At 55.5% G+C, this 13,260-nt stretch overlaps 1 protein-coding gene across 2 annotated transcripts in view; it reads right to left on the bottom strand.

Moving 5' to 3' along the window:
- ARHGAP45 (Rho GTPase activating protein 45) overlaps positions 1 to 13,260 on the bottom strand; it is a 44,685-nt gene that overhangs the window by 27,749 nt on the left and 3,676 nt on the right. For both annotated transcript variants that reach the window (XM_042861901.2, XM_024105678.3), the window contains exons 2-3: positions 11,639 to 11,969; positions 2,879 to 3,022 (exon numbers count right to left, since the gene is read on the bottom strand). In XM_042861901.2, coding sequence (XP_042717835.2) covers positions 2,879 to 3,022; positions 11,639 to 11,969 — 475 coding nt within the window. The remainder of the gene's footprint in view (positions 1 to 2,878; positions 3,023 to 11,638; positions 11,970 to 13,260) is intronic.

Genomic DNA, 13,260 nt, shown 5'->3' with positions numbered 1-13,260 from the left:
TTCACTGCCTTAGCTGCGTGAACATTCCATGTCAGCTTTGGAAAGGCACAAACGGGAACTAGGCCCCAAACCCCCAGCGACGTTCCAGGGGGCTTCAAAATAATAATAAAAAATAGGGGCTGGGCCCCAGGCTGCAATCTGTGCCTTGGCTCATCTCTTTGAATAGGCAGGGGGCCTGATTCTGATCTCACTTCTTATTATGTCCATTGCTGTAGCAGCTTGGAGCCCGAGTGACGGACCAGGACCCAGTTGTGCTGGGCGCTGTACAAGTGCCGAACAGAGAGCTTACACTCCCACCGGCTTTACATGAGGAACGTCATTCAGTTCAACAGCGCGGCTCTCGAGCCACACCAAGGTAAGCGAGAGGACAGTCAGGCCTCTGCAGGGCTCTCTGAGTGCCCCGTGCTTAGTATTGATTGGGGCGGGGTCTGTACGAACCCCCTGGATCCAAACATCCCCAGGCTCTGGGAAAGTTGATTCGCAGAGCCCAGCGTTGTACCGTGGGATCATTGTGGGGGTCTGACTCTCCACTGCCTGGGGATGCCGTTTACATGGGCATGAGGTCAGAGGCCAGCAGGCGAGAGTGGAGAATTCTGACCTGGTGGCGTTTCACACCCGCTTCGCCTAGGTGTACATGACGACACAAGGCTCAGGGCAGTGGAGAATCGGGTCCTATGGCTGACGCCCTCTTTTAGGCCTCGCCGATGTAAATCAGGAGTGAGCGCATAAGAACGGCCATACTCAGGGCCGGTGCTACCATTGAGGCAAACTAGGCGGTTGCCTAGGGCGCCAAGATTTGGGGGCGCCAAAAAGCGGTGCCCCCAATTTTTTTTTTACATCGTCCCTATGCCCCCTCCCCGAGCGCGCGGTCACCGCTCCACTTCTCCCACCTCCCAGGCTTGCAGCGCCAATCAGCTGTTTGGCGCCGCAAGCCTGGGAGGGGAGGAGAATTAGAGTGGGGGCAGCGTGCTTGGGGAGGAGGCGGAGCAGAGGTGAGCTGGGGTGGGGAGCTGCCGCATGGCTCCCCGGGGGGGGGGGGAGCTGCTGCGGGGGGGGGGGGGGCGCCTCAGGGTGTGGGGGGGAAACTGCCGCGGGGGGGGGCGGGGAGCTGCCGCAGGGCTGGGGGGCGGGACGCAAGGTGGAAGTTTCGCCTAGGGCACGAAACTTCCTTGCACCGGCCCTGGCCATACTGGGTCAGACCAAAGGTCCATCTAGCCCAGTATCCTGCCTACCGACAGTGGCCAATGCCGGGTGCCCCAGAGGGAATGAACAGGGAATCATCAAGTGATCCATCCCCTGTCGCTCTTTAATCAATGGGATTACACCGATGTGAAAGTGGTGGAAGGGAGAGGAGAATCAGAGCCCGTCTCCTGCCTTTGCAGGGGGATAGACTTGATGACCTAGTAGGTCTTGTCCATCTCCAACTACTGTGGTTCTCCTGCACCAGCCTCGAGGACGTCCCCCCTGACACACACAAAGCTTTCATGGCCAACCAGCAGCAATTTTGTCCCGGTGGAAGAGAGCTGGGAGCCCAGACGCCTATATCAGTCAAGGCAGGGGAGCCTGGGGTGGCTTTCCGACAGACAAGGACTCACCCCAAATATCGCAACTGAGAGATCCAGAAAACACATCACGGCCTGACTCCTGAGCACCGCCCCCCATGTGGTGTCCAAGGGGAAAATACGAGTGAAAGGGCCAAACCTCCCATTGGAGTCAAGGTCCAAGTTCCCACTGATTTCAGCGGGGCCTGGGTTTGGCCCTAGGTCCCTGTCACCCCCAGTGATGAATGTTACAAGACTCTCCACCCAAGTCAGTTTCTTAGAGCGATGTGGTCATGGCAGGGTGAGGCCGAGGGTGTTAGCAGGGCCGGGGCTGGTTTTACAGCTCAGAAAGCAGCCCTCCCTCTCCCATTGCCTGGTTTGTTTGTTGGAAGGTTTCCCACTGGCATCATTCACTTGGGCTCGTCTGACGCCCCGTCTAGAGAAAGGGCAGTTCCTTTGTAAAAGCTTCGGTATGAATGGGCTCCCCCAGCACCCTCAGGCCGGGCTCTCTCTAATCCCAGGAAATTAAATGCTCAATCTTGGCTAATCCACACTGCACCCCCTGGGGATCTGAGACAGCTGGGTCCTGCCTGGTGCAGGCGCGACGTGTCAGACGAAGGGCCAGGCTTGTCTCTGGGGTAATTCCACTGACTTCACTGGGGCCACGTGCTGAATTTGGCCCAGTGAACGCGTCACGCTAGCGACCCCCAGAGGCTTTTGTGTCGGTTCATGAAGGTTTGCGCCAGCGGGCATGAAGAGAATTAGGGCGTGAGCAAGCGAGGGGATCGTGGGCTGAATATCACAGCAATGTTCCCGGGGGGGCAGGGAGGGGAGGACAACCAGACTGCGGGATCCTCTCCCCTGTGGGAGTTTGATCACTGGAGTCATTTTAAAGTGGACTGGCCCGAGCCCTCGAGAACAGACTGTAATGAACAAGCCTCCTCTGGCAGAAACACCCTCGTGCCAGGGGCTGGTGACTAAAGAACCGTTCAGCCCTTGGCCGCTGTCTGCTCCATGTGCGAGCAAGGGGTAGGCTGGCACTGGTTGTGATTGTGGTTTGGATGCAAAGAACGTCTGCAAACCAAGGACTGAGGCTCTGATTCCATGCAGCCCCGACCCCAACCCCAAAGAGCCTTTCCTTGGGGTCAGCTTCCATCTGCCTCCAGCCCAGGCTGGATCTGAACAGGGTCAACGCCCGTGAGTCCATACCAAGTGCTGGGCGTGGCTGGGGACAAGTGGGGAGGGAGGCAGCGAAGGGTGAGCAGAATTGCTGAGCCTTTGAGGTGGCGGCTGCTCTGTGCTCATGACCCAGCAGGAGACAGGTGCTGTGGACTGACCTTTGACCCTGGATATTAGGGTTCCTGCGGCTGTCAAGGTCTCCAAGGTGTTGAGCAGTGGGTACTTGTAGATGACCTGCCGGAGGATGCGCAGGGCTTCCCCCAGGCACTCGTGGGCTAGCGGCCGTTGAGACTCCAAGGGATCTGCAACAGAGAGGGGTCAAAGCGGTCGTTACAGCCCTGATTCTGTAAAGTCAACGTTGTGCTGGCGAAGGGCGCTCTGTAGGACAGGAGCACCGGGGTAATAGCAAGGCGAGCTCCCACACACAGACCATTCCCCTGGTCCCTGGGCCTCAGCCTCACCTGCAGCGTCCTCTGCTCTTCCAGTCCTGCTCCCCCACCTGTACTAACACCCCGGAACCCCGACTGGCAGCCCCTGCACCCATTGTCACAGTACGGAGTTACTTCTGAGCAGACATTTCCAATTGTGCAATGGTTTTATGGGACCAAGAGAGGCTGAAACCTACCGAACCCATGTCACTAATGAGCCGCCCCATCTGAACTGAAGTCTAACACGTTCCACCCAGCTCATCTTGATCAGTCTGCTCGGGGTGGTGGGAGGGCAGGCGGAACGCCCCCTTTCCTGGCTGATTAATCCCGTGGGAGCTTTGGAAGGAGCCAGATTTACTCTGTGCTCGAGGGCCTGGTGCCTGCTGGGGCGCTGGAGTGCTCTGTGTCACATCACTGCCTCCGATCTCTCTACTGGTGGCTTCCCCACCAGTGTCTCCAGCCTGCCCAGCGTATCCCCGCCCAGGAAGATCCCTGCCGGTGCCTCTGGCCTGCCCGTATCTTCTCCCAGCCTCCTCCCTCTCTTGGACTGCTTAGCACCTGTCAGTCACCCCAAGCCAGGCTCCTGTTCCATGGGGGGTTCCGCTGTGCTGATGGGATGGTACCAGTATCCCCCCCCTTAGGGAAGGCTGCCTAGACTGTCCCGGCCAACACATCTCACTCCCTGTTGGAACGGGCACATTCATGCTCAACTAGGGTGACCATATATCCCAAAGGCTGGGGCTGGCGTCGCTGCTCACCCGAGCCCTGCAGCATCGCTGCTCACCGGAGCCCTGCCTCCCCCCGCCCCGCGCGTGGGGCTGGCATCACCGCTCACTCCCCCCCCCCCCCCCGCACATACCTTTGCATCCCACATTTTTGACAAAAGTGGGCATTTGTCCCGTTTGCTTTTGCCAAATGCTCACTGTTGCCCAAAAGGTCAGGATGGCCAGGACAGGGCTAAAAAAAGGGACTGTACCGGCCAAAACAGGACATAAGATCCCTATGCTCAACAGACGAATGGCGCTTCCAGATGGCATCCTTCTCTAGCGGCCAGCAGCAACTAACATGGGTGCGTGGGATTGTGAGTCTCCCTCATTACATACTAACACATTATTGCCTCCCTAGGCAATTTATTCTGGTGGTTAAGCACTGGAATAAATTGCCCAGGGAGGTTGTGGAATCTCCGTCATTGGGGATTTTTAAGAGCAGGTTGGACAAACACCTGTCAGGGATGGTCTAGATCATGGATCGGCAACCTCTGGTAAGTACCCTGGCAGGCCAGGCCGGTTTGTTTACCTGCCGTGTTCGCAGGTTCGGGCGATCACTGCTCCCACTGTCCACGGTTTGCCGCTCCAGGCCAATGGGGTCGGCGGGAAGCAGCGGCCAGCACCTCCCTCGTCCAGCGCCGCTTCCCGCCGCCCCCATTGGCCTGGAACGGCAAACCGCAGCCAGTGGGAGCCACGATTGGCTGAACCTGCAGACGCAGAAGGTAACCAAACCGGCCCGGCCTGCCAGGGTCCTTACCCTGGTGAGCCGCGTGCCAAGGGTTGCCGATTCCTGGTCCAGATAATACTTAGTCCTGCCATGAGTGCAGGGGACTGGACTAGATGACCTCTCGAGGTCCCTTCCAGATCTTTGACTCTGTGATTCTATACAAAGCCCCCGTCCCCGCCAAGCCCATTAAAACCCACCCCTTCAGCTTCCTGTTTCTGCCTCGGTTTGATCACCCATCTTCCCTCCTCCCTGAGAACTGCCCGTGCCAAGGCAGACCCTCCGCATTCCAGCCCTGGCTGGGTTTAAAGACCTGAGGCCAGAGCAGCATCCTAAGGAAGAGGAAAGACAATAAGGCCGGATCAAGGAGATTTCAGGGAGTGCCCTGCTTGTTAAATGAGTCTGGTCCGTCTGGTAACACTCAGTGGCTGGCTGGCTTGGGGGGGAATGTGTGTGTCGGGGGGGGAATTTTAGTTGGGGTGCTGGGATGAGATGAATAAAGAGCTTCAGAATAGCACTGGGAATTCCATGAGGGACGAACCCTCTAGCTTCTCGAGCCTGTGGTTGAGTGGTTGGTGCCTGGGAATCGGGCAGGGCTCAGCTATTAGGGTGATGGGGGGCATACAAGAAATCAGCATAGCCTTGCTGACTTCAATGAAGCTGCGGATCTGGCCCCTGAATTCCGGCACTGACTCTCTGTGTAACCTTGAGCAAGTCACTTAACTGCTCCGTGCCTCAGGTTTCCCCATCGGGAAAAATGGGAACAATACTTACTTTTGGCCAATGCTGTAAGTCCTCTGGCTGGAAAGCAGGAGAGGAGCATAAAGCATTGTCCTTCGGACTGACTGCTGGGGTTTAGAACACACTGCACTAGACCTAAATGCCTGGTAGCAGCATTGTGGCCTAGTGGATAGACAACTGGACTGGGGCACAGGAGACCTGGGTTCTAGTCCCAGCTCTACCACTGACTGACTGTGGGCAGGACACAGCCTCTCCCTCAGTTTCAAATAGGTTCAAGATACTGACTTGCTTTGGGACCTATAGATGAAAAGTGCTATAGAGAGCATATACGGACTAACTGCATTGCTAGCTAGTAACAGCCTCTCTACCTCTTCCCAACCCCACAGGGGAAAGGAAAGGCAGAGTAATGAGAAGAAATTGACCCAAGGGAATGTCACAAAAATAGACTCCAAACAGGTGGATCTGCCCCCACAGGGAAGTGTTGGGAACCCTCCATGGCTTGGGGTGCTCTGAACCAGCCCAGCCCAGGAGAATGGACCAGAGGGAACAACACTGCAGTAGTCGGTGGAGATGGAGAACGTCTTGGCTGTCTCCATCAGTGGTTCGCTGTATCCCAAGGCACAGATCCCCACCGGGAGGGAGGGTCTGGCTGACACAACCAGTGTCTGTGGAGCTGACCCTGCACAGTCATTTGCACCTGTGCAAAGCGGACGCTAAATGCTCCCGGTCTGGCATTGAAAGCATGGGCCACCCACTTTGCCATGAGGTTTTTACACCTCAGGTGCAGGACAACGGAAAATCAGGCCCTGGGAGTTTATTTCTGGCTGTGGTGTGACTGGGACAGCAGGAGGGAGATGGGAGGCATTTGACCTCAGTGATTTTTCCTCGGTGGCGGTTTCCCTTGAAAGCAGTTTGAGAATTTCCTCCTCATTTCCTTTCCTTTCATTCCCTGCCCGGATGTGAACTCCCTGCCACGCAGCCCGGAGGGACCAGTGGCTTCTTGTTGCCTCCTCCCTGCTCAGCCAAATTTCCATTATTGCTGTCATTTAGGATGATTGCTGGGTGGATTTTCTCAGCCACCCATCGGAGATGCATCAAATAAGCGGGCTGCTCTCCCTACGCACACCCCGGCTCACTCTTTGAGTGAGCACGGGAACTGGCTCCAGGGTCCTTGCGGAGTTTGTTTACTGGCAGGAAAGGAAGTTGGATATTGGGAGCTTCCCCAGGAAACCAGCCCCTTCTGCGACTCTCCAGATAAAGCTGCTCACCAGCATCCCTTGTTTCTGCCCCATCAGCCCTGTGTGTGATCACAGACTGAGAAGGTGCAGTAGAATTCTGCCCCTGGGGCTCCAGAAGCTACCAGCATGTCCAGGGGAAAACAGATACATTGCTTTTCCTTCAGATGCCAAGCACAGAGGTGTAGCGCGAGTGACAGGCTCTCTTCCCAGCTCTGACAGGGGAATGTGAGCTGATCTAGTGGTTAGAGCAGTGGACCCGGACTCAGAAATCCTGGGTTCCATTCACTGCTGTGGAATGGAGTTTGATTGATTAGAGCAGCGGGGACTGGGAGTCAGGATTCCTGGGTTCCTTCCCCAGTTCTGCAACTGCAAGACCTTGAGCAAGTCATTGTCCCTTCTCTGTGCCTCAGTTTCCCCATCTGTAACACGGGATTATTCATGCTTTTCTACCTTACATGGGTGCTGGGAGTATTCATTAATGTTCATACAGTGCTCTAAGATCCCTGGACGAAAGGTGATATGTGAGCAGTGTTGTTCCTGTTATCGGTCTGCTCGCTGCACTGAAATTTTGCTCTGCTACATCAGTGTAAATCCAAAGGAACCCCACTGACCTCACTCTGGTTTCTACAGGTGCAACTGAGAGCAGAATTTGTCCCCGGTGAGAACATGGGCCTATGTGGGGCACTCTAAGCTGCGTTGCCATGGGCGTGGGACGGCAGCATTGCCCCAGAGTGAGTGGCACTGCTAGGAGGTAGGGAAGCAGCTTCATATAAGGGAGGAAAGGAAGGGGTGTGAGGTCTAGCCTGGCTGATCCCTTTAATCCAATCCTGGATGCTAGGAGATGGGGTGACCTCAGCACTGACAAGCCCAGGAACTAAGCCCAGCGTCAGTGACTCTGGGACTGGAGGGTGCAGCCTTCTTTGGAGAGAAATCAGGGAGAGAGGGAGTCTGGTAGAAAAGTGACTGTTATGACTGGGCAAACCCTCCGTCCAGGCCCCTATCTCAGTGTCAGAGGGGGAAGGGATTTCCCATGCATTCTCTGTCTCCTCTTACATTTCCAGGCTATATCCGGAATGGAAGGCAGAGAGGCCGGGTGGGGCAGGGGGCAGGGACAGAACTGGGATCTGTGTCACAGCTGAGCAGGGATAGACAAAGAGACATCATGGGAGAGCTGGACCCACCAAAATGGTGCGATCCCCTACAACCATTGCTGCATCCCTTCATGCACACACAGGTCCTGCCTCAACATCTTCAGTCTTCCTCCAGAACCCACACGGCGTCCCCCTGAGCCCGGTCTCTCTCCCTTCCTTCACTCTCTCACATGGCTTTAAGAGCTGGTTGAAAATCTCCCCACAGAATATGTTCCCGCTTTGTTGAAATCAAACTTTTCGCGGGAACACGTCGATTTCGACTCAGTTTCATTGCCCGGGGTGGGGGGATCAAAACGAAGCGTTTTGACATTTTCATTTTGAAATGGTTTTTCATCCAGGAGTTTATTTTAGATGATTAAAAAAAATTAGAAGTCAAAAACCAGCCAAAACAACTCGATTGACCCAAAACAATAGGGGGGGTGTTGCCGGAAATTTTGAAATGCCATTCTGTTTCAGAACAATTTCCCCTCCCCCCAAACGTTGGCATTTCTTGCAGAATGGAAATCCCAGTTTTTGACTAACTCTGCAAAAGCTACTTAACCTTCACCTTCCATCCCCTCTCCCCCAGATCAATAGCCTAACAATGCAGCTCCATAGAGTTTGGCCCGTGGATTTTTTTTCTCCCACTGACCCAGTACAGAACCAGGCTCCCACTCCAACCACCGTGCCAGGGTCCAAATGCCCTAAGCAACCGTATTCAGTTGTGACCAGGACCACGCAGGGCTGGCCGAGCAGGGGATCCAAGGTGAGTCACACTTCAAGGTGGACTTTCATCTGGATACGGGGTCCAAAATCAAACCTTGGTGCGAGAGACCCGGACCCAAGGTTCCTCCCCACCCCTTTCAGAATTGAATCCTGGGTCGCTGCACCCCCCTCCCTGTGGATACTCACGCCCCATGTTACACACTGGGGCCTCGCACTGGTGTTTTCCACTGGAACAGGGACCGCAGTCAACATGTTTGCATGGCTGGCAGTGAAAAAACAAGTCATCATGTGACCCCACAGCTGGGCCCCACCCGAGCCAGGGGTGCGGGAAATATACAGTTTCCTTTGTCTCCTATAGAGAGAGAAGCCTCTTAAAGGGACAGGGCAGAGACTGCAGGGCCACTTCCCGCCCCAGCCTGGCCTCCTGGTAAAGAAGAGAGTGGCCTTTGGGAACCCAGGTTCGTTCCCGGGGCGAATGGGGCTCGGGGAGAGGCGAGGAATGTGCACAGTGCCACTCCAAGGGCTTTATCTGGGTGCCACCAGCCATCGCTGGCGCTGCAGTAAACAGGAAAGGCAGGCAGATGAAAATAGCTTGCAGGCAGGAAGTCATGTTATCCTGTCCCAGATCCCCCTCCCCTGCTCAGCCTCTTACCCCTCTTCCTCGCCTCGCGTGGCAGCTGCCACTGCTCGGCTCCAGGGCCGAGAGGAAAGGCTGGAGCAAAGCAGTTGCATGGCCACCGTGGGGAGGTCGGGCCCGGTTCCTGAGCGAAGCCCCCCCAGGATGCTGCAGGGACAGGCTTTCTGCTCTCCCACTCGGGGTGTCTCCACCACCTCCCAGCTGTCCGATCCATACGGGACCCCTTCCTCTCTGGAATCACCCCCATGCACGGCCTTTTTCTCCCATGAAGCCACCCCTCTCTCTCCCCGATAGCCGTGCATCTTTGGACGCAGGCGTCCGATCAGTGCCACGGAGTGGCCAGTGGGGGAGAGGACTCTCACCCCCCTTCCCTTGCCCATTACCACCCTCAACTGCAGGTGCTGCCTGACCCGGCCTGCTGCTTTTCTAGCCTGTTGGCTCTCTGCTCCCTCCCCCCTTCTCCTCTTCACAGCTGCCCCAGTCACTGCTCTGCCTCCCCCACTCTGTTGGGGCCAGCCTGCATGTGTCCCTTCCACCCCAGAGGTGGCTGCATTCCCCTGAGAAGTGACACAGTCTCTGGAGATCAGATGAGCAATTAGAAGTTTTGGCTCACGCTCGCTGGGGGGCTAGATTATGCCCCCCCCAATCTATCAAGGCAAAATGACCGTAACTTATTACAGCACAACTGTTAGCAGAACCAGTGCAGCTGGCTAGGGAGAGCAGCTGAGGGGCATTCCCAGGATATTAAAAATCACACCTCCTGTGGCCCCTGGCAGTGCACCACTGCTGGGGCCCAGTTCCCCCAGCCCAATCCCCTCCGTGAAGCTTGGATCACACGACACGCCTGAGCACAGGTAGGGATGAGACTCCATTGATTTCAGTAGGGCGGGGCTCATTGGGAGTTCTCTGTGGGGGATGAATCCAGGATACCTTCCTAATTAGCACTATGGAGTTGGGGTTCATTGAGCCAAACATGAGCCCCAGGAGGTGGGTCAGCGTCACCCCCATTTTGCTGCAAGTGCTTCTGAGTCTCCTCGCCCCAGCTTTCTGGCCGGGTCGTTCCACTCAGTTCAGTGGAATTGCTCCTGGTTTACGCTGACGGCTGTGAGAGGGGAATCAGGCCCGGGTGGGGTTGTTTCATGTTCCCACCTGCGTGAGGGAGCAGAGAATTCTGCTCTGGGAACATCTTACGGCCCCTTTGCACAGGGCTACATGATGACACGAGGTGCAGCGGAGATCAGAAAAGAGCTAGAAATCAGAACTCGGCAGCTGCTGGCTCCCAGCCTACATTGCTAGACCAGCACCTCTCTCGGCACCAGTATTTTGTCCCTAGCTCCGTGTGATCAGTTTGTAATTCTTGTCAAGTGCTTTGGGATCTCCCAAGGCTGGAACAGGGATAATATTAAGTAGCACTTGGATAACCCTTTCCATTTCCAAAGTCTCTTACGGTCGTTAATCCTCACAACACGCGTGGGAAGTAGGTAAGTGAGTAATATTACTGAGGAAACTGAGGCCCAGAGCAGGAGAATGGCGTTTTCAGGGGCTCAGTGTCAGAGCCAGGATTAGAATGCCAGAGCTCCTGCGTCCCACTGGCATGCCTGCGTGAGACTGCCCAGGTTCGAGGGTGAGAGGAAGTATTGGCAGGCAGGCTGCCTGGCACCAAGGAGGCGAGATCTCATCGGGATTATTTCTTTGACGTTATCCCCTGTGAGCTCAGGGGCTCACAGAGGGTTTGATGCCCATGTCCTGCAAACAGCCTGTCTTCTCCCACCCTGCAGAATCATCTTCCTCAATCCCCAGCACTCAGGAGGGTGAATCGAGCTCAAGCGTCTGGGAGGGGGGGTCGGGCATTTCCAGCACGTCAGCCACAGGCAGCCGTGACCCATGTGGGTGATTCATAGCTGTGTGACTGGCGCAGGGAGCAGCAGAGCACAAGACCAGTGCTGACGTCGGATCCAGGAGGCCAGAGCATGGCATGGATCAGCCCCGATGCATGCACCAGGCCACCAAACCCATGGGCCTGTTTCTATGGGGTGGGTAAGTGCCGGCTGCAGGGGTCTTGTTGCCAAAGGCAAATCAGCCAGTGTCCCCTCTGCCAGCCCCCCCCCCATGCAAACAGGGCAAGGCCCTGATTTTCAAAGCCTTCTCTGATTTTGAGGGGTACATTCTCAGTCCTGGGCCTTATTGTCCGAGGGGCTTAGCGCCAATTGAGGTCACTGGGTGCTGCCACTGGGAAATCTGTCCCAGGGTGGCTCAAATCAAGCATCCCAAAATGGGAGCACCCAGAAATCAGAGGCCGTGGCTGAAAATCCGAGGCTCCAGGCTATCTCTCTGCCTTAGGCTGCCTTCTGCTGGCCTGCCTGCAGCAGGGGGCATTGCAGGGCACAAGGGTCCCTTTCAGAGCCAAGGAGCTCCCCGGGGCCTTCCGTTCTATCCCATCAGCCCCTGCCCCTCTTTACCAGACACGATGGAAACCCCTGTTCAGGCCTTTACGTTCCGCAAGTCCCAGGTGGTGGTGAGCACTTACCGTCTCTGAGGACCACGTCTCTCAGCTTCTCCAAACCCTCAGCAAACCGGGCCACATCGGCCAGGAGCTGCGAGATGTCCTCCACATCGATGAAAGTCCCCTCCCCACTCTCGATGGGGCTGTAAGCGGCAGGGGTCTTCTGTCCCTTGGCGATGCCCCGTGTGCCCGCAGGGGACAGAGGGAAGCCAGCAGCGCTGGCATGCCGGCTCAGGCTGGTGGGGCGCTTGAGAGTGCCCACCGTGCTGGGGCTACAGCTGAGCTTGGCGCTGGACATGGACAGGTCCACCAGGCTGGAATTCGGCGCTTCCAGGCCGTCCTTCCGTGGCAGCTCCTGATGGGACAAGAACATGAGTGAGGGTGTAACGGGCCAGAGGGAAGGGGCTTCCAACCCTCCCAGAGCCAGTGGGGAGGAACCAGTCCCACAGGCCTTACCAAGGCTGTCCTCACACTTATGAACCGTCATCTTCATTAGGGGAGGGAGTGCAGGGGTGAGAGCAGGGGACAGGGAGCCAGGACTTTTGGGTTCTAGCTCCAACTCTAGAAGAGGAGTGGGGTCTAGTGGGTAAAGCCAGGGTGAGGGCTGGGCGACAGGACTCCTGGGTTCTATCCCTAGTCCTGAGATTGGACTATGGGTAGTTGTTACAGAAGGGCACTGGGAGTCAGGACCTCCTAGCTCTGCCGCTGACTTTCTTTGTGACCTTGAGCAAGTCACTTCATCTCTCCGTGCCTCAGTTTCCCCACTTAGGAACCTTTTACAAGGAGGCTATGAGATTTAATGAGTTAATGGGCCAGATTCTGATTCCAGCAACCCTGGTGTAACTCCTGCACTGAAACCTGAGGGGTTACTCTGAATTTTCACCCGGGTAAATGAGATCACGGTCTTATCATCAATTAAGGTGGCCATAGAGTTTGCATTTCATAACAAGAAGAGGTTTAAGGAATTGAAGGAACATTTCCTCCGGCAATTGAGGGACAATCCCCGAAGCTGAAGACAGTGACCCAGCTGGGGAGAGGAAAATGACCGAATTGCGAATAAAAGTTGGCAGGTTTAAATAATTCACCTCTCAGAGCTGTAAGAGCTGCATTCGTTGCCCTGTGTGTGGAACTCCCACTGACATCAGTGAGAATTCAGGTCAACAGTGGGGGTAGACCCCCCGTGAACCACAAAATGACTGAACAAAGATGAATTATGAGTTCGATACAACAAAATGATTGCCGAATTCTTGGAACAAGACAGTCTGGATCCCACTAGCACTAATACAAGTCTCCTCAGACCTCAGGAGTTCAGGAGCCAAATCAGGGATCAACGTTACCCAAAAGAGCCACAGGAGGGTGAATTCAATGTTTCATTGTCTCTAGTGCTATTCCTATTTAAACAGTATGGCAGGGGAAATATTTTATATATATTATTCTCGCAGCAAATAAGTTAACTTAATTGGTTAATAACACCGTAAAAGCATCCTGATCGGTTAATAACTTAGATTGGTTAATAATTAAATCTCGCTGCGTTTCAATATCACTTGCTGCACAGAGCTGCAGGAGACACGCTAAAGAGTCCCTCGCAGCTCACAAGCCGTCCTCTGAGTATCACTGGCTTAACAAGTCGTGAAAGCTGTGCTGTT

The sequence above is a fragment of the Chrysemys picta genome, chromosome 25 (genome assembly GCF_011386835.1).
Source record: "Chrysemys picta bellii isolate R12L10 chromosome 25, ASM1138683v2, whole genome shotgun sequence".
Lineage (NCBI taxonomy): Eukaryota > Metazoa > Chordata > Testudines > Emydidae > Chrysemys > Chrysemys picta.
The sequence above is the reverse complement of the archived record's forward strand: the minus strand, read 5'-3'. Positions and strand labels throughout refer to the sequence as shown.